Genomic DNA, 22,189 nt, shown 5'->3' on the forward strand with positions numbered 1-22,189 from the left:
CTTATAGTGGTGAGCCAATAACCACCGTTGGAGTAGTGCCGTATCTTTAGGATGTTAACCGTCCCATTATCTTAGGGAGGTTAAGATATGGCTTTATGAAGCGGTTAGAGAGATTTTAGGGGCGGTCACTCATTTGAATGAGTGCTTATCTGCCAGCTAATCTCATGTCCGACTTCTTTAGAGCAAGTCGTAGTGAACACCGACTTCTTATGTAAAGGTCGGTGCTTAGCTAGGCTTAATCTATTGGATTATGCCTTTTAGTTGGATCTGGGCCCTTAACATTGGGCCAGGGTATGAATAGGAGGTAATTTGAAGAGTGGAATATTTTTTTACTTTATTAGGTCAATTTTAAAATTCATTCATATTATTTACAAAAATTATTTTTTACCTGACAAAATTTATTTTTAAATCTAATTTTAATATACTAATCGAAAAACAATTATCTAAAATTTAATTAATGAAATAATTATTTTTATATTGACTGATAAGTATTTATCTAAAAAGCATATATATTTAGATGATGAGATAAAATATTTTATACCGATAATATATTAAAATTAAATTATTATTATTATTATTATTATTATTATTATTATTATTATTATTATATCCTTTTTCAAAATTTGGGGACACTTCAACTTAATTTGCTAAGAAAAGTTTAAAAATTGTTTATTCACGCAAGGGGCCGGAGTTATGACTACTGACTAGGCATTTATGTTTAATTGGCACGCCAGTTAGGACCAAAATATGAGTTTAGACCACGAACTTTTCTTTAACCTCAAGTCACTTAACTTTTCAAGTTTACTAATTTCTATAAATATAAACTACATAGTGATACTATACTTACAAACATTTTATAATTGAGTATAATTAAGTTGGCACAAGTTTAATTAAAAATAATATATACATATATATATATATATATATATATATATATATATCGTTTCTCTCTTTCTGTGTTTTTTTGTTATAGAAATTTTTGTTTGCACATAACATAAATTTATTAATATAAAAAAATTTATATATAACACAAAAAAATTTATACATAATATATACATTTTTTTATAAATATATTTTATTAGTTAAATGAATTAATTATGATTTTTTAAAAATTTTTATATTATGTACTAAATTTTTGTATTGTATATATTTTGTTGGTTGAATGTCAATATTTATAATATGTAATCCTTCGAATTCTATAGTTGTAAGGGATGGGTTCATGAAATTGTCAAACATGACTAGTTTCTACGAAAGCATAAAAATAAAAAACCAAATCAAACACATTTTAAATTAATATAATATAAACTCAAAATTGTGAAACAATCCCGTGAGGCGTAATTGAAAATTGGTTCTCAGCATATCCAGCAATTTAAGCAGTCAATTTGGCAAAATGGTTGGTTGATACGTAAGAACTTTGGGAGATAGGTAGCGTGCATTTGCAATTGATAGGTAATCTACCTGAATTATTAATAATAATAATAGATTAAATTATCTAAGCACAAACATTACTTTTTATTGGGGTTAGATCATGTTACTAGTAATTGGATTTTCCAGAATAATAATTGACACTATCTTTCCTTTAGTTTATAAAAAGATTATATAATTATATATATTTTTTTGACTAGTAATTTTATTAGATAACTAGTCAAATATCTAGAAAACCCTAGTATGACTAATCATTTGATTCCCTTTTTTTTCTAACACAGTAATATTGTTAAAGCCTAAAGTAAAACCCAACGTAGAAGCAACAAATTTCTTACTTTTAACCAAACCAAATAATGATTTGGTAGCAGATTATAACAATTCAAAATTTGTGAGCCACATATTGCCATAACGAAATAGAAGTAAATAATATTTGAAATTTTGAATTTCCACATCACTATGAGCCATCTCAATGCACATGCAAACATACCATCAAATACTACTTGATTGAAAATGCTGAATTGTAAAATTATTATATAATGTAGGAATATTTTTTAGGTAATCATCATTATCACTTTATGCCCTAGACACCACTTTGAAGTTCTAGAGACAGATAGCTATATTAATAAAATTCTTAGTAATAAAATTCAGATATGAGAGATAATCACTAAAACAAAAAATTTGCAACTTAGCTTCTTTTTTTTTTTTTTCAACCAAGTGAAGCCACAAACACAACCATTAGCCAAATAGTATTCAAATTAACAACTATTGAGAATTGAAACTTGTTTCATAAAAGTTATACATGAAGCATTAGCATCAATGTTAGGAAATATATATACAAATATTCACACATTCAATTAAAAAAACATAGCATATTCCCCTTAACATGCTAATGTTCGATTGTATTTACAAATTTATCCCTTCATTATCTGCATCAAATTTTAAAAACAAAATGTCAACTTGATTTAATAGAAAAGTTGTGAATTGGCATATCAAAATAAAGGGTTCATACCTGTTATTCACATTTTTTCCAGACCTAAGTTGATTGAGTTGGTCCCTCCACAAAGCTGACACAAGGATATGGTGATAATTAACATCAGAACTTATGATTAGTTCATAGGAAAATATGAAGTTAAGAAAACATGTTCTGATGATGATCATTTAAGATACCTCATCTATCATAGCTTTTTTCATAGCTCAGCTTAAATTACAATAACTACCCCGTCATTATATGATATTACGCTCGACACTCCTTAATTTGTCATATTTGCGCTAACATTTCAACCTCGGGAGGTTAGTGTAATTATTAGAAATCAAGGGGTGCCGTGTGTAAATATCGTCTAACATCAGCGAAGATCAATGTAATTTTCACTACACCATAGCTAAGGGAATATGGCATGCCAAGTGATGATGATACCAAATTCTTAAGAGATAATAAGTTCAATATACTCCAACAATCGAATTAATAATCATAAGAAAGCAATTACCGGCATCTTGATAGCGCTCTTCATTAACAGCTTTCAGCATTTCATGCAAGAGATTGAACTCCTGAGTTTCAACACAAGGCTGACCACTTGGCCTGAAACAATTTCTTTTAGTTAATATACTTTTCTTTCAAAAAGAAGTTCAAAATTGCGAGACAGATTCCAAAACTTGCTTTTAAACAAACAGAAATTCATTGTTTTCGACACATACAATACAACACAATCATATTGCTTTGTAATGTTATATGTTTCGAAAACATACTTGTCCAATTCGGCAAATATTTGACCGTCCAAAGGGAACTGCGTCGAAAGCTTTCCAGATTCAACTACTCTCATTCCATCACTGAATGCCAAGTATTTGTTGACTTGAATTGGCACCTACAACAACATTGATACAGAACTTAAAATCAATGATGAAAAATATTCAATTTCAACTAACGTAACCTCAAGATTTGGCTTTCGATCAAGACATTCTAAATGTGCATACAAGGACGTGATGATACTTCCCTCAATAGGAGAATGCAATATGCTGCAGAACAAGATGCATTCATATTTTGAAAGATTACCTTGCATCTTACTGCAATATTGATAGCATCCGAAGGTCGAAGATCAAAGCTCATAGACTCTGCCTCATTTCCAACCTATACCAAAGTGTCAAACAACACTTCAAGGGAATTCATAGTTTTTGTTCCATTTAGAAGAGAAAGAATACAGAGTATACATGCCTTGGTAAGATACAACTGAGCGAAATATGCCTCATGAACTCTTCTTGTAACCCTGACATGTCTAACCTGCGCAAGAAGCCGGAAATAACGTCGTTCGATAATTAATATCAGCACAGAAATTCCATAGGACAATAACAAATGAAATCAGAACTGGACACGAATTCATAAGACAAACAAAAACCATACTTCGTAACCCATCTTGTCAACCATCTCCTTCACTACTTGATATAAAGTAGGCCTAGCCTGATACACCAACAAAGTAATTAGTATTAAAAACTCAAGCCGACAAAAGGAGACACATGAATAGTTATATATCTAGCACACAGCGATATTTGCATAAAACACCACAACCTTTCTCGTTCTGGTAATCAATCAACTATAAATCTTGGAACAATAAAAAAAACTCGGCTACATTTAAGGGTAATGTGGCAAAATTCAAATGAGAAAAGGACATACTATGGGAACATTGCGCATGGCTGCCATTAGTAAAACGCTCGGCATCTCCACTGCCAATAAAAACATAACAGAAATTTACATTGGAAAGGATAATATAACTATCAAAAAATGAGAAGTAACATTGCACTCTACCATAATCAGAGGACAGGGACTTACAAACAATTATCGGCAGAAGCAAGCCAGTGCCATCTTCCATCTTCAAAACAATAGCAGGATGTGGTGCATACTCTGGAAGATGCCCTCCCTGAGGATTGTTATGAACACATCGTAAGTGTCTTCCGTCCCTCATTTTGATTATGAAGCCATCTGCTCCGCTCTTCACCTCAACTGCTCAACCGAATTTGTATCCAGATACATTAATCAAAGCTTCTAGCACTAAACCAAATCAATTATTTTCCAAATACATTGATCTAATGATGTGCCAAAAAGTGACCGTGACAGATAAAAAGAAACGAAGCTAGTTATAGATGCTCTTCAGCATATGATCATACTAATAATAAAAAAGCAGCTCGGTGCACAAGCATCCCACGTTGACGCAGGTCCAGGGAAGAGCCGCACCCAAAAGGTGTAATGTACACAGCCTAGAAAATCACATCAGTGGCTATTTCCACAGCTTGAACCCGTGATCTCGAGATCCCAGAGACAACTCAACCATTACTCCAAGGCTCCCCTTCTCATATTGATCATACAAATACATGCTCATTTTTTAAATCAAAATTGTAGTAGCTACAAACAACATACCAGCTTCAACAATGCTAGAGTTGACATAATCTTCATCTTTCTCATTGAAATTCTCCGCGGCACTTCCACTGCTGTCATTCGAAGACGAGTTGAAACTACAATGCACTGCTGTCTTGCACTTCCTCATATGCACATTGCAAGAAAGGATCCCTGGCTTTACTTTTGCACCACCGCCGCTGCCGCCACCGAGTTCCTTGAATCCCCAGAATTCACTTCTAACACAGCTAACATTCATTGGTCCAATCATAGGAAGGCTGAACAACCCTGCTAGTTTAGCATGAACAGAAGGGCACAAAACTGGTCCTTGCAGAGAACCCATCTTATAAACCCTAAACCCCCAAATTCGAAAAATAAAGAACATTAGGCTCTTATTCGGTAACGACTTCGAGACACAAAATATCTGTCATCACTTTACAAAAATCTTTCAGGAAAGAGACAATTTCACATAGTTCTATATCTAACTAACTCTTTCTCTGAATAAATTTGTGAGATTCAATGTCTACTTATTGAGACAGTTTCAAAGCACAGTTTTATAGTCCAATAATATCTTTGAAAATTCATTGATGACTAGCTAACAGTTAATCGATTTTCATACAAAACGTTAGCATTACAAACAAAATCTACAATTAAAAAAGAAATCCTACACAGCCAATTTTTTTCTGGCACTACTTTATTTCATATAATTGAAACTTCAATTAACATAGTTGATGATCGCCTAAGAGAAAAACAAAATAAGGCTTGAACAATATTAGGTTAGCATGTGATTCTAAATTATGAAACAAATTAACAGAAAGCTGAGAAAATATGAAATGGATAAAATTCAAAAGCAAAAAAATCCACACCTGGAAGAGATGCAGGGTCAACAATCAGACGGTGTTTTGAGTCACACTGATGATCACAGCAAGAACAAGTAAAAAAAAATATATGTATATATATTCAGTTGAGCATCTTAAGATTTTTATTATTGATACATGGTTTTATTTAAAAAAGAAAAGGAAACATATGAAATTGGAACTAAGAGGAAAGTGGAGAAAAGGAGGATAAAATGAAAATGAAAATGAAAATGGAATGAATATGAATGAATGAAGAGAAGAGAAAAGAAGATAAGAGATTACGTAGTTATGTGTGTGTGTGTGAGAAAGGCTGAAAGCAAAGCAAAGTATATTAAAGTAGTTTTCATAATTCATAGTCATCAATTCCATCATACATAGAAGATAGACAAGGTAAGAGCATGCGTGTGTCTGAATCAGAGACCATGAAGCCACAATTACACTTTTGCCCCTTACTTCTCTACTTAGTACTTACTTCCAGAGTTCCAGTTGTAAAACGTAGAAGTAAATACTGGTATCCGAAAGATATTTAAACCGACAAAATGGTATCTCAATTTGTTATTGATAAAATAACTCAGTGAAATATTTTAAAATTTAACAAAATCACCCGTAAAAGAATAACGCCGCAGTGACGGTGAAAAGAGAGTTCCGATTATGTCAGAGAACTTAGACAATTTTCTTTTTTTCGTATTTACTGCTTCTTTTTATTCAACACATCGTTACATTTCATTCTGCCATAGCAGCTGAAGAAGACCGCTATGGCACGCCCCTGCATCTCATCGCGTTTTTTATGTTTGTTGCTTCTTCTTCTTCAACACGCTGACACCGCTGCCAGGGACGGATACAGAAATATTATTATGAGGGACCAATAATACATATAAAATTAAAAATTATGTAAAAAATTATATAATATAAGATGTATTACAAAAATATACCGATGAAGAATATATTTTAAAATACAAAAAATATGCGTGTATTTTTTACTAACGAAATGGTCGATTCTTCATATCATAAAATTCATCGATAATAGAATTTGTGTCAAATTTTTCAACAATTTTCTTTTCAATATAATTAAAAGACAATTAGTAAGAAATTCATCTTTCATTTTATTTTTGAGTTATTTTCCACAATATTCATAGTCGAAAAAAATATCTTAGTTGTAGTAGTTGAAACAGAGAGAATTAATAACAAATGAATAAAAAAAGGCGGTCACAAGAAGAAAAAGAATTCACTTTATGAGATTTGAAAATTTTTATTCAATTAAAAAATATTAGTCATAATATCTTTTTTAAATTTTTTTAATATTGTTACTTATTTTTTAAATATTAAAATTTATTAATATTTAAATTAGATTGAAATTTTATTTATACTAGACTAAATATTAAATATTTTTTAAAAAAATTAAATTATACGTAATAACTTATTATTATTAATATTTTTTAAAAAAATTGGAGGTGCCAAGGCTTCCACTCGCCCCCCTTATGTCCGTCCCTGCTCGCTGCATCTCCTTTTGTGTTTCTTTCCGACGATCACCATAGCACGCTGTTACATCTCCTTTCGCCATGATAGTACTTTGTTGTGTTCTCATATTTGTTGCTTCTTCTTTTTTAATAAGTCGTTGTATTCTTTCTATGTCTTTTTCGCCATAAATGTATTTTGCTACTGTATTCTCTTTTACCATAACTTAATTTTATATATTTTATCCTAAATATGATATGAAAACTTAATTTAATTTCAATATTTTAATTTTCGTGTTTTTTTTTTTTACAGAAGCAAACTTTCAATTAAGAAAATAGCCAAACAGCACTTACATATTGCAGAAAACATATCAGATCTGAAACTAAACAAGAAAATAGATAAGTTCTATGTTGAACTATTGTCTAAGAGGAGGCGCAAAATTCGATTACAAAGAATCTTATACAAACGAAACAGAGACTCATTACGATCTCTTTTGTTTCTAAATATTCACAGTAAGTGCTGCACCATAGAAACTCATCTTCTCTTCTTTTCAGAATCGGTCCAAAAGCTTTCTAAAACTGTAAACATTTCCATAAATGAAAGGCCTTCGTTGTATCTTCATCCCGAGCCTGCGAACTCATCAGTAACATACCCATAGAAGGACCAGAAACACCACAAAAGGGGAGAGGAACACCACAAAGGGGTTATTTAATCTAGATCCTCAGATCTAGATCTCTTGAGACAGAAACCACACAAACAAACAGAAAGTAACAATCTAGATCTGGATCTCAGATTTAGATCTCTTGAAACAGAAAACACACAAACAAACAGAAAGTAACAACAAAGGAGAAGGGATGCAAAGGAAAGGAGAGAAGGTAGGTGATAAAAAGAGAAGGATAGAAAAGGATTATGACCGGCGGAAAGAGAGAGGAAGTGGCTGGTGAGGGTGAGACACTAGGAGGAAGAGAAAGGAAAAAGAAAGAGGAGTAGTAGATGGTGTAAGAGAGTGACTATATTATTGTACCTTCTTATAAACTTGGTAGTAAAATAAGAAAAGATTGATTCATTTTCATTATGGCCAATTGTAAGATTGGCAAAGAAAAATCATTCCTTAAAGCTAATTCTAAAGAATCTGTTATAAAGAAAAGTTAAAAATGAGAATCAAACCAAAGATACTCATATTAATTAAGGGGTAAGTACGATTTTGGTCCCTAAAGTTTAGTGCCAGAATCAAAATCGTCCCACTTGTATTTTTAGATTTAAAATCGTCCTTAACGTTTTTTTTCGTATTAAAATCGTCTTTTTTAATAAAATTTTTTGTTTTATTCCTAAACTACCCCCTACTTTAATAAAACCACCAAACCCTACCCATCACTACAACGCCGCCAGTAACCCTAATCGCCAGTGAGCCACCACGACACCACCTTTCCCCCTCTCCCCTTTCTTCTTCCTCTTCTCTCATCTCTTCTTTGTCCCCTTGCCCCCACTCTCCTCTCCTCTGCCACCGAACAGCCGATGCGCCCCTCACAGTGACGGCGTTGCCACCCAACCTTCGCCACTGCACCCTTACCAGCGTCCCAACCCGTCACCACCCCCTGTCTGAACCCTAACCCAGCCAACCACCCCCGCGACCCTCTACCCTCTTTTCCACCTCGCATGTCCTTTCAACGTCGAACCACCATCGCGAACCAACCTCCACATGGCCGAACCACTGACCTGTAGCCTCCACCATCGACGAGCCATGACGACCCAACCCAGTGCCGCCGCGGCGTCCAGGCCCCTCCCCTTCGTGCGAAGCCCTTTTTCCTTCCCAGATCTCAATTTTTTTTTGTTTATTCTGTTGGTGTTGGGGGAGAGGGAGGAGGGGAAGTGGAAAAAGTCGGAGAAGAAGAGGAAGAAAATGAAGAGGGTGCTGTTGAATTTGCTGTTGAATTTTTTTTTCTTCTGTTTATTCTGATTCTGCTGTTGAGTTTTGCTATTTTTACTGTTGAATTTTGCTGCTGAATTTGCTGCATTTGTTGAATTTCGGTGGTGGTTGTGGTTTAGGGGGGTGGTGGTGGTGAGGGAAAGGGGAGACGGGAAGGGGGAGGGGGAGGGAGGAAAGGGAGCCCGGGAGGCGGGTGGGGGAACGAGAGGGGGGAAGAGGAGACCGGAGGGTGGGGGTGGGGGTGAGAGGAAGGGAGGGGGAGGGAGGAAAGGGAGACCGGGAAAGGGTGGGGGAAAGGGAAGGGGGGAAGGGGAGACCGAAGGTGGGGGTGGGAGTGAGGGAGGGGGAGGGAGGAAAGGGAGACCGGGAAGGGGTGGGGGAAAGGGAGGGGGAAGGGGAGACCGGCGGGTGGGGGTGGGGGTGAAGGGAAGGGAGAAAAAGGAGACCGGGAGGGGGTGGGGGAAAGAGAGGGGGGAAGGGGAGACTGGAGGGGTGGGGGAAAGGGAGGGGAGAAGGGGAGACCGGAGGGTGGGGGTGGGGGTGAGAGGAAGGGAGGGGGAAGGAGGAAAGGGAGACCGGGAGGGGTGGGGGAAAGGGAGGGGGGAAGGGGAGACAGGAAGGGGGGAGGGGAGGGTATTTTTGTTCAAAAAAAATAAAAAGGACGATTTTAATACGAAAAAAATATTAAGGACGATTTTAAATCCAAAAATACAAGAGGGACGATTTTGATTTTGGCACTAAACTTTAGGTTAGCAGAAATTATTGACTTTATAATTTTGAAGAGTGATTTAATTTTTCATTTCGTAATTGGTTTTATGTTATTTTAAAATTATTTTAATAAAAATTTTATGAAAAATAAAATAATGACAATAAATCTGATTCAAAAAAATCATATAAAAAAAATACTACTATCAATTTTATAACTACAAAATCATTCTCTTATAATTTTAATATAAAATTGTACTATTAAATTTTTATTGCGACGATTGTTAAATAATTATTTTGTTCGTATAACATTTTGTAAAACATATTATTGATTTGAACTAAAATTTTATATCTTTAAAAATTATTTATAAATTGAAATAAGTAGGAATAACTTGAAATTAGGAGTTTAATTTGAGTTAACTCTTTATGTGATTTTTGAATTTGTAGTCAAATTTTAATGTTATTTATGAATTTAAAATTAATCTAAAACTGTTTCTAAATTTAACAACAATCGTTTTTGAGATATTTTTCAATGACAGAAATGATATTGTGGTTGGACGAAGGCCATCCTAAAAGTCACGCTGGATAGGTAAAACGTCGTTATTTTATTTTTGGCGTTCAAATAGAACATAAACGACGTTGTTTACGCTGGATAGGTAAAACGTCATTATTTTATTTTTGGCGTTCAAATAGAACATAAACGACGTTGTTTAGGTATTTTAAAGGTTTTTAACATGTTAGAAGGTAAAAACCTCTCAAATTACTCTAAACAACCTCGTTTCTATTATATTTGGGAACTAAAAATATAAGGACAACATTTTATCAGTCCAATGTGATTTTTAGTATGGTTTCCGTCCAATTATATTATTATTTTGTCATCAAAAAATATTTTATGAATGACTATTGTTAAATTCGGAACAAATTTAAAATTTAAGTACAAATTTAGAGACTATTTAAAAAATAACTCGTTTAATTTATTACATAACATTTTTTTTGTCTTCTCTTTTTTTTTTTTTTTAATGTTGAAAGAAAAGAAGTTTGTGGATAGGTACATAAGCTTGTAAGGGCAATTATGGGTTTTCAAGAATTAGACTGGAAACCTCCGATACTCATCATTAGACAGTAGGCGGTGTTATATTGCCGGCGGTTTGCAGCACAATAATATTTCAGAATACTTTTTATTATAATATAATAATTACTACATACACTTATAATAATAAGATTAGTATAATCATTAAAAAATAAAATACTAAATAAGTATTAATATATATGAATGAAGTCAATGAACAATGCTACTCAACCACAAGTCCACAAGAATATATCTAGAACCCCTTTTTTTTTTCGGAAATATAGTTAATACAAGGAATTAGATAATTAGGTGATATTAAGTAAAGTAGTTAAACTTATGAACCAAACAAAACTAATAATATTGCCACGTTGTTCTAAAACATATTTATGGGGAAAAAAATTATAGTATTTGATATTTCTTTGAATAAAGAAAGTCTTACTTAAAAGTTAAATTGAAACTAGAATATTTTATTTTAACTGAAATTAAAATGATATTAATTGATACATGAATGTTAGATGAGTGGCACGTGCATAAACAGCTATTGCCAGATATGGATAAGGTTTCATATCAATCATCACTATTGTTAGAATCTTAAAATATCTGCCTTCTTATTGAAGAAACCATGGTCCATGCTCCTTAAAAATATCAACTTCTGTTTTCTTCTAAAGAGGAATATTTGTACTGAAGTTTAGAAATAGACAATCTTAGAAACAGACACTATTATTATTATTATTATTATTAGAACAATATTTCAATCTTTTTCCTTCACATTTACATTAACGTGCAGGTACAATTTCTTTTCCTTGTTTATGATTTCTATTTACTACTCTTGATCACTATTAGCATCAATATTTTTCCAATCATGTAACCCGTCCAATACTGTCCCTTTCCCTTTTACTCTTTTGTCAATATTTCATTATCATTCCTATATATATAGTCACTGCCCTTTATAAGTTTTAGAATACATAACACCCTATTCTATTGTTGCATCATGTTTCATTATTTGAGCTATCTTTTGTTGAATCTTAAATATTGAGTTTGGCTATTATTCCCTTTTTATTATATTGGGTATTTGTCAATCTTATAGTAATCCGAAGTTTTTCTTTTATTTTTACTCTTATTCATTCAAAAATCAATGGTCAACATTTTTATTTTTAATAATTTATTATTGGTCAATATATTATTATATATATATTTTTTTGGTTTTTCACGATATTCCAGGACTAATCCGTTGCCCAATAATTATTATTATATATTTTCAAATCTCATCTTATTATTATATATATAAGATAAGATGAGATTTGAACACTAATATTTATTTAAGTAGATCAATAAATTAACCAATAGACAAATTCAAATTATTCCAAGCTCATTAGTTTTGGTCCAAAAAAATGACAATATTCTTTTTTGGGACATGAACATGAGCATAGGTCAAATAATTGTTAACCTCAAATGGGCCTTTATCCAAATAATAATGGATCATATCATCAAACAGCCCATTTTAATGTGTTTTCCTTTTCCCTCTCCATATAAGAAACTTCTTCTTGGGCTCAAAAGATAACTAATATGATGATAAAAAAAAGCCTGACAAAAAAAAAAAAAAGAAATTAAGAAACACTTAATTTGTAAATTTAAGAAGCAATAACATTTTATCTCTAAATTAAGTTACGATAAATTTAGTGAACAATAAAAAATCATACAAAAATTAATTAATATGGATTCTGAATTTTTTGTTTGGTAATTAATTTTTGTTGTTTTCATAACAAATTTGATCGGTTACTATTTAACTAGGAGAAAATCTCAAGATTTAAAATAAAAAAGAGAGGGGAGAAGTCTAAATACGTATAGAATTTAATTGTGTAAAGTAGTTTTATATGTACATATAATCACGTAACGTCACATCAACAAAATAACTACTTTTTATATTGATCGAGTGAATGATCATCCAAAAAAACAGATGTAATTATACGAAGTGCATCAAAATTAAACTTATATATATATCCTCAGATTAATATTAATTTCCTATATATCCTTTTTAGGTTGTTTCTCCTAACATAATGTGACTAACATTAGAGACGTACGTATAGAATGTGCATGCAAATTGCATGCATGTAAGAAGATCCGATCCTCTCCTTACTATTAGGTTGGGCCGCCAAAATTTGGCGGTTGCTGCCACGCTCCACAACCGCCACCATCATCACCGGCTATGTATGCCATGCACGACATTGGTACAAGGCAGAGGCCTCGGCTTCTAAGGTCTTCATGCTTTGCCTCCGAGTTCATAATATTATCTCTTGCTGAAACCTACGGAAAAAAAAATGTACATATAATGCAGGCAATTTCGGTTAAACTTAACTAATTCTAAAGTAATGAATGTAAAAAAGTGGATATTTCAATCAAAATTTTATAATTATTTTTGTATAAAAATATTTCATTTTATTATTGAATGGTTGATGGTAGGATTTAATTTTGATACGTTATAAAAATGTATGTTATCTTTATTTAGAGTGTGGCTAAAAAAATAAATCACACTTTTAAATAAAAAAGTTTATAAAAAAATATTTTTGACATCTTTATTAGAGTAAATGTCAAAAATATTATTATTATTATTATTATTATTATTATTATTATTATTATTATTATTATTATTATTATTATTATTATTATTATTATTAAAGTAACATATACATTATTAAGCTTCTCAAAATAAAATCGACATGAATTTTTGTATAGTTTTATTTTTTATTTTTTATTTGATTTATGCTAAAAAAAATTATGTTAATAAACAAAGATCAACTTTAGACCTTTATGTCATAGAAAATTTGATACTATGACATAAAATCACTTCTCTTAAAATTTTAAATTGATGAAAAAAAAAGACATAAGTCATAATATTTCTAGCCATAATTAAGTATGTTTAATAATAATGTGCACTAATTAATAGTATGAACTTACTTTATCTAGACCAATTATTAAATTTAAGGATTTGTACATGATGATCAAATAATATTTATAGGGTCCTTACCCCTTGCCTCATTATGAGTCCTCTGCTGATTTGGTTCCTTGATGACTTCATATATGGAACACTTAGTGTCTGTTGTGTATGTAACAATCAAACCATGATAAAGATCCTTCATAATTAGTCAAATGAAAATTTGAAACCCTAGCTAAGGTAGAATATAAATTAAATAATATGTATATTGAGATAGTTAGAATTAAATTTTATAATGGTCTGTTAAATTAGTCGTGACTACTAAAAAAATAGTCACGAAATTCTATTTGTATCAATTATATCTTTTGAGTTCATAATATATATTATATATACCTCCACTTGGCTTTGAAGGAATTTAATGTATCCAATTGCCTCTAGAAGTACGGATGCTGTATCTGTCTGCAAAATCCACAAAATGTTTTTTTTGTTATTTAAAATTGCACTCTCTTATTAGATGACTTAGATGAAGATGTAGTTAAAATGTTAATATATAAATTATACTAAACAATTATTAACTAAATATATATATCAATTTATCTAACAATTATTATTAGCAGATATATTTAAGTTTGGCAAATATATATACCTTGCCAAAAGGAGCCACCAATTGCTGAAGAGCCGCAATCCTATCTCCTAATTTCTCCTTTCTAATCTAAAATTATTACAACCAAAAAATAAAGCAAAATAAAGCAACCTACACATACACTAATTAATTAATAACTAGACATATGTAGTAAACCACACACATATTGCTATTTGGAAATAATATAATATAATGTAACAAATGAAACTTCGAAACATATGTATTGATGATAAGTCTAGAATTGTGTACTAGTACTACTCCAAAGTCCGAATAGATTCGATCATCCTTTCAATTCTTTTCCTCTTTTAAAAAAAATCAATCATTAGTACCCACAAAATAAGTTTTAATTGATTGATTTTATTTTATTTATGCGAAGTTATTAAAAATATAATTATTTATATATTTTTTATTAATTTAAAAAAATAGTATCATGATATATAGTATTAAATTTTATAATTAAAAAATTTAAAATTAAATTATTATTATTTTCAAAAAAATAATATAAGATAAATAAAATAAATTAAATTTATATAAAAATTTAAGCAAACTAAAAAAATACCCTTAAAAAACGTATTAAAAATATAATCATTCATGTGTCTTCTCTAATTAATTTATTAAAAATATGTCTCCTCTTCTATTTTATATATATATATATATATATATATATATAGCTTCTTTCATTAGTAATAATAAGCAATTTTCATAAATATATATTCTCAATTCTCACCCAATAAGTAAATTTTTCATGGTCGCGTTGAATAAAAAAATTTGTTTAATTTTAATAGGGTATTAAATTTGTTTTCATCTTATATATATGGAAGAGATAAATTAAAATTTGGTCACCTTAAGGTGTTGGCATGAAGAGCGTGATGATTGGGGTCTTGATTTCTTCGATGCATTTGATGACTCCATCAAAGTGCTTGAAGATCTTTTTGTTTCTACCATCATGCCATTATTATTATTGGTGAAGTGTTGTGATGGCTATGCAACAAAAAATATGAAAATAATACCAAAATATTATTAATTAATCGAGAATGTAATAATTGAAAGTGTGGGTCTTTGATCTTTCAACGATAAAGAAAGAAAGACAGCATGAAGCCAAAAGAAAAAAGAAAAAAAAAATCTGATTAAAGATATATGTGTGTGTTTAAAGCTGAAGCTATAAGATACCTCTAATAATCTAGCAAAATTTAAAGTGAAGACTTTTAACTATTTCATGCTAAGCTAGTAATAATAACTTTTACAATAGTAAAGGATATAGGCTTTTCTTTTCTAAAAATATTCAAAAGTTTATATATTGACCAATTGTATTAATAAATAGCTAATTAATTAGTATATATTAGTCAAGTTCAATTCATCTCAAAATTTCTTTTTTTAGTTATATTTTTCTTCCCTATTCTCTAGTTCTTTTTTGTTCTTATTTTATACATACTAATAATTTTGATAAACATTATATTTCTCAATATATATATATAGAATTAACAAATTTTTTATGGTTTATTGGAAGCAATTACTGATGCCACTGAGTAAGAAAAATGTTGAGAAAAGGAATGAAGAAAAAATGCAAAAAATCAGTGTATTTGTGCAAATGAATTATTATTATTATATCTATGACTTATTAATAATATTAGCTAATGTTGGTAAACTTAAATGAATTTACCCTTTATATATATGTTTTATTAATTTACTTGATGGAGGAAGAAATAAATAAAGAAAAATTAGAAATACTTACAATACTAGTAGTGGAGTGCTGCATATGATGATCATCAAGACCAATAATATTATGGAAAAGGTTTTCTGTAAATAATTGACCATTAAGACCATGATGATGATGATGATCCTTTGAAGATGATGTTGTTGTTGTTGTTGAGGTTAATAGATCTAAGGGCTGATGATGATGCATTATGCTTGAAGAAATTTCTGCTGATGGGTGGTTCAAATTTGAGACATTTATGGTTGGATAGATACTAATATAGGCCTTATTAATATTATTATTATTACCACCAATATAATTATGATAATGACTTTGTGCATTAGTGGAAGAAGTGGAGTAATATTGCTCTTCTTGAGAAAGGTTCTTCATTAAGAGCCTCCCATTACTCATCATCATATCTTTGTTCTCTTCATTATTATTGTAACCTAAATAATCTTGGATCTTCAAGTTATCATCACCATCCCTAATACAATGAATATATGCATCATTAATACATTTTAGCAATTACTTACACATATTTATTAATACAAAATGGTCAATTGATTTTTTTTTTGTTATGATGCATGTTGATAAGACCAAAGAAATATGTAGATGTAATTGTTAATTAAGAAAATAAAACCCTTTTAAGAAAACTTAATATTAATGATGAATATGAAGAAGCATCAATTACATGAAGGAATGAACAACTTACATAGTTGTATTTGGTGAGCTCCAAGAATGGCTGCTTCCAACACCATAGCAAGATGAAGAACAAGCCTCAACATTATTATTATCATGTGGTTTTTGTTGGTCTTGAAGATGATGATGATGATGATGAAGGAGATTATTATGGTTGGTAGATTCCATAATAAGATAAGTAGTTATATTCTATGGAACTAAAAAAAAGGGAATTAAGGGCTTGAATTTGAAAATCCCAAAAAGATATATAGATGAGTTTGAAAGTGATTGCAATTAATAATAAGTAAGAACCATTTGGCAAACATAGGAATATATACCTTAATAATAATTAATATATTATTCATAAAGGAGCAATGTTTCAGGTTATAATTATTATAATAAGGTTATACATATCCCTTTTGTGAGTTTTCATCTTTACCCTTTTAATTTCAAAGCTTTGAATTTAAAGTGACCTTGAAAGGAAAAAGGAAGAGAGCATTCTCCATAAGTAGCTCTGACTTTTAATTATTTAATTTTCTTTTTGGTTTAACTTTACTTTTGTTTTTCTCTTACATAAAAAAGAAAAAAGTAACTTTTTTGTCCTATAACATTCTCATCCATGCCCACTTTTGCTGCTCTCTCTTCAAATATTTGTGGATTTTTAGCTTATCACAGTATAACATTAACGAAATTTTTAGGTGTTTTTTTTATTACTCTGATTCACTCATCATTACTTTGTGGAGTGCTATTATATATAATTATAATTTTTGGAATAATATTTTTGTATTATTATTATTATATTTTGTGTCACTTTTTTTATCTTCTTATAATTATAATTTCTTGAGTCACCTTATATATATGCTCACTAGATTGCATACCGTACCCATCTTAAGTTTAGGGTTAATTTTAAATTTTATTTTTCACAAAGAGAAAATCTAGAAGGCAATACTTTTATTAAAATTTAGTCAACACTTAATCATAAAAAAAGTGAGTACGTAATTTTATATTATTGGATATAATCTCACATAATTAAAAACACTAATAATGACTAATTAATGACTACAAATCACAAAATTTGTTAATTTCCTAACACTCCTCTTTCACAAATGTATTAGTTTGTTAATGTTCATTAGCATGCCTTCAAAACAAAGATAAATCGGAAGTAAATGACTTGTTATTTTAGATTACAAAAAATAAAAAAATAATTTAATATGGTAGGATAGACTAAAGAAATCGTAATAGATCACGGAGAAGATTAGTCGTGAATCATTTAAAGATTTATTGCTGGTTAATGAGTTATTACATATCTAAGGTGAGATTCAAATTCTCGACGCGAACGAATAAGTTGACCATTGGACCATCCAAATTGATTTATTAGTTAATAAATAATAATCATGTCTGCATGATCAATTGTATTATTCCATTGACCTTTAATTTGTTGACCAGCAGCTATATGCTGCATTTCTTTGTTGAGTACACCTTGACTACTTATAAAGTGATTCATTTTTTAGACCTATGTTTTTAAATGGTTAATTTTTTTATTAATTAGTATTATCATAGGTTTAACTAGATCTTAATAAAAGCTAAGCGATAATTTAAGAATATAGGTGAATGTTAGTTGTCATACACTTATAAACTAACATTATAGAAATTATATCGTTGATATGAAATATAGAACTTGTTATTAAACCACTCTTTTACCTTAGCACATGATAATAATAAAGAAATTTCACGTTTCACAAATTTAGCCTAACAGAATACACAAATTTAGTTATAATTTTAATATTTATTATTATCTTGTCTTCGTTTATCATTATCTTATCTTTATTTGCTTTAATCTTTCATATATAGGCCCGACAACATGAGAAAAAGTTTTTAAGAAATCAACACCTTCAGTCTGAATGAATCCTTTAGTCACAAGGCATGCTTTATATCGATCAACTGAACCATCAGACTTACGTTTGATGCGATAGACTCATTTACAACCAACCGGCTTAATGCCTGCAGGGCAATCAACAAGACGCCAAGTTTTGTTTAGCTCAAGAGCATCCAACTCATCTTTCATAGCACTGCACCAATTAGAGTGTTGATTGACGTCCTTAAAAGACTATGACTCAGCGTCAGAATGTAGAGATAAAAGAAACTTTTTATGTGAAGATGAAAGAGAAGAAAAAGTCATGACTGGAGATAAAAGATACTTGCACTTTGAGGGAGATTGATTTGTAGAGGTGAGAGAGGAATTATACAAGTAACCAGAGAGATATGCTGGAGGTCGGTGAGGCCGGTCAGAATGACGAGGATGGGGTTGCTCAGATGGTGAAAAAGGTGGCGGGGGATGAGGAGGTGATGGTGGACTGGTGTCTAGTGCGAAAGGAGAGAAGAGTGTGTGTATTGAAAGAGATTCGGTGGTCATGAGTTCAACTTGGTTAGGAAACGAAAGTGAGGAAGAAGGAGAGGTTGTTGGAGAAAATAAAGAATTAGATGGAGTTTGGTCAGTGGGTATAGATGAGGGTTCAATTGGAAGACTAACTGAATCTTGTTTTTGAGAAAGCCTGTTTGACAATGTTGGACTGAGTGTATGGAATTGGACATTTTTTGTGACTAAGGGCAAGATCATTTCATAAAAAATTATATTTATAGAAATCTCAATTCTTTTATCTTCTAAAACATAAACAATATATCCTTTAAAACCATGTTGAAAGCCAATAAACACAATTTTTTTGGCTTTTGGATCAAATTTTGATCTATTTGTCATTAGGGTAGAAACAAAACATAAGTATCTAAAAACTTTAATAATTTGGTGGATTATTTAATAAAATCACAAATGGTGTTTTAAAATTAATTGCGGATGATGAAACTCTATCAAGTAAATAAACAGCATGTTTAATACCATAAGATAAAAAAGATGATGGTAAATTAGATTGAAACATAAGAGCACGAGCTATATTCAAAGTATGTTGATGCTTACGTTCTACCCTTCTATTTTGTTAAGGAGTTTTAACACAACTACGTTAATGAATAATGCCCTTTGAAGCATAAAAATAATGTAAAATAAATTCTGGTCCATTATCGAAGTGAATAGCTTTGACTTTAGAGTTGAATTGTGTTTCAACTAAAGTAATAAAATTTTTTACATGATTTTGTACTTCTTCTTTTGATTTTAATAGAATAATCCATGTAAAGCGGCTAAAATTATCAACAATAGTAAAAAATATTTATGATTATGAATAGAATTTTGTCAAAATGGATCCCAAATATCAAAATGTAATAAATCAAAACTTGCATTAGCTTTGTTAAAACTTTAAGGAAATGAAAGTTTCTTTTGTTTAGAAAGATGACAAATGTCAAAAGCCTCATCATGATGCATAGAGATAAAAGGAAAATGTTTATGTAAATGATTAAGTCTTTGTCCAGGAAGATGTCCTAAACGAAAATGCCATATATTTGAAGGTGTAATGGATGGAGATTCGATAGAATTTATGGAATGTGTAGTGGATGGATTTTGACCGAAATTGGGTTTAGAGACATATAATCCCTCTCTCATTCTGCCCAAATCAATCGTCCCCAAATTGTTGCTCTGTAGAGTGCAAGAAGAAGATGAAAAAGTGAATTCACATATGAGTGCTGAAGTCATTTTTGAGACGGAGATAATATTAAAGTTAAAATGAGGTAAATAAAGAACATCATGAAGAACTAAAGATGGTAAAATTGAACAATGCCTTTATAAGAAACAGTAATTTGAGAATCATTTGGTAAATGAACAATAATAGGAGAAATTTGTGTGTAAGAAATAAACCAAGACAAATTTGATGCAATGTGATATGTGACACCAAAATCAATGATTCAAGTGTTCAAGAATGAACCTCGATTTAAAAAATTGTTAACAATAGAAAAAGTGTTGAAAGAACAAAGATAATAATGAGTAGTTGGACTTGACAAAATCTCAAGTTGGTTTGAAAGATGAGTTTCTTTATTGGAAGGAAGTGCCATGAAAGAAAAATGAAGTTGCTCGTGTGCCCTTTCTCCTTAACCTAGGACATAGTATGGAGGTTGATTATTCATAGTGGGAGGGGAGATTGAAGGGGTTTTAGGATTTGAATTGGTTGATTTATCCATGGATGTCAGTAGAGCTCAAAATGGTTGGTTTATCCATGGATGTCAGCAGAGCTGATGTGAGAATCAACGTTGGTTTAGAATTTTACAAAATAGAATCTCGTTGCAAGCATAATCTAAACCAACAATTAACTCTCAATCAAAATTTAGAAGGACAAATTGTCACAATTCAAAACAAATATAAACTGGGAGTTTTAATTCACGGGTCATCTCCCAAAGACTAGTGATCAATGAGTGTGCAATTTTAGTTGTGAAGGCAAAAGGGATTTTCAATGAAGGGATAAACAATTAAAGGAATAAAAAAACATTCAAAATTGCAATTAATGAACTAATAAAGGGATTAAAGAACTAGTTATGTAATATGAACAAGTAAGATATAAAAGTGATTGTTGTATGTGTGTGTATGTGATTCAAAGCATAAATGAAATCTTGGCTTGTGATGAGCTAGGGATCCTTTCCTTGTTGCAACCACAACTATGACATTGTAATGGATTAATCTCACTTAGTTAACCCTTACATCGGACTATCGGAGAGTAGGTTAAGTGAGCATAGTTGTTTGTAATCCACAAATCTTAACTCACTTGCTAATTGCCTTAGCAACAAGTTAGCATTAGTGGAAACAAGAACAATTAACAATCCAAGAATTAATACTAAATGTTGGACATTCCAACTCTAGGAACCCATATGCTCATTTTTTCCAAGTAACGAGGTGGAAATTTAACCCAAAATCAAAATTGACATTTCCACAAATACTTGGTGGGCATAAACACAAATCATGATAAAATTGAGAAAATGCTTGAAACAATGAGTAACAAATGATCAAAAGCAATAATAACAACTCAACCAGGCATGTAACAATCATTAATCATCAAAATCATCAATAAGAGATCAAAATTGCAAAAAGTATATGTATTAACACTATGACTTTAACTACAAGAAAGATTATTAAAATTGTAACTATAAAAAGTAGTAATTAAGAAATACTTACAATGGAGGCTAGCAAAAATTCAAGATCAAAAATGGAAAATGGCACTTGAAATGTAAACCCTAATATAAAACCTAATGGTGTTGAGAGAAAAGTTAAAGAAAACTAAACCTAAAGTCTCCTACTACTATCTACTACTACTCCTAATAATATGCTCTCCTCTTCAATGTTTGCCCCCTCCAATATGAGCTATGGCCATCAAAATTGGGCCTCAAATCCCTCAAAAATGCGAGTCACGTGTGTTTTTAATGAAGGCATGCGCGGGTACCTGTGCGTACGCACAGACGTGTGCGCACACACACTTGGCCAAAATCTCAGGTTGTGCGTA

At 30.9% G+C, this 22,189-nt stretch overlaps 2 protein-coding genes across 2 annotated transcripts; both read right to left on the minus strand.

The window, feature by feature from the left end:
- Positions 1-2,016: 2,016 nt before the first annotated feature.
- LOC130936527 (bifunctional nuclease 1-like) lies at positions 2,017-5,990 on the minus strand. The gene is made up of 11 exons (XM_057866612.1): positions 5,671-5,990; positions 4,829-5,157; positions 4,244-4,414; positions 4,088-4,137; positions 3,818-3,874; positions 3,632-3,697; positions 3,473-3,547; positions 3,169-3,284; positions 2,910-3,001; positions 2,435-2,489; positions 2,017-2,351 (listed from the first exon to the last, which is right to left on the minus strand). The coding sequence occupies exons 2-11, from the start codon at positions 5,145-5,147 to the stop codon at positions 2,348-2,350; spliced, it is 1,005 nt and encodes a 334-aa protein (XP_057722595.1). The 5' UTR covers positions 5,148-5,157; positions 5,671-5,990; the 3' UTR covers positions 2,017-2,347.
- Positions 5,991-12,799: 6,809 nt separating this feature from the next.
- Positions 12,800-16,971, minus strand: LOC130932379 (transcription factor bHLH110-like). The gene is made up of 7 exons (XM_057861697.1): positions 16,798-16,971; positions 16,125-16,569; positions 15,236-15,373; positions 14,396-14,461; positions 14,143-14,208; positions 13,843-13,911; positions 12,800-13,121 (listed from the first exon to the last, which is right to left on the minus strand). The coding sequence occupies exons 1-7, from the start codon at positions 16,950-16,952 to the stop codon at positions 12,957-12,959; spliced, it is 1,104 nt and encodes a 367-aa protein (XP_057717680.1). The 5' UTR covers positions 16,953-16,971; the 3' UTR covers positions 12,800-12,956.
- Between the last annotated feature and the right edge of the window lie 5,218 nt (positions 16,972-22,189).

The sequence above is a fragment of the Arachis stenosperma genome, chromosome 6 (genome assembly GCF_014773155.1).
Source record: "Arachis stenosperma cultivar V10309 chromosome 6, arast.V10309.gnm1.PFL2, whole genome shotgun sequence".
In the NCBI taxonomy this organism is placed as follows: domain Eukaryota; kingdom Viridiplantae; phylum Streptophyta; class Magnoliopsida; order Fabales; family Fabaceae; genus Arachis; species Arachis stenosperma.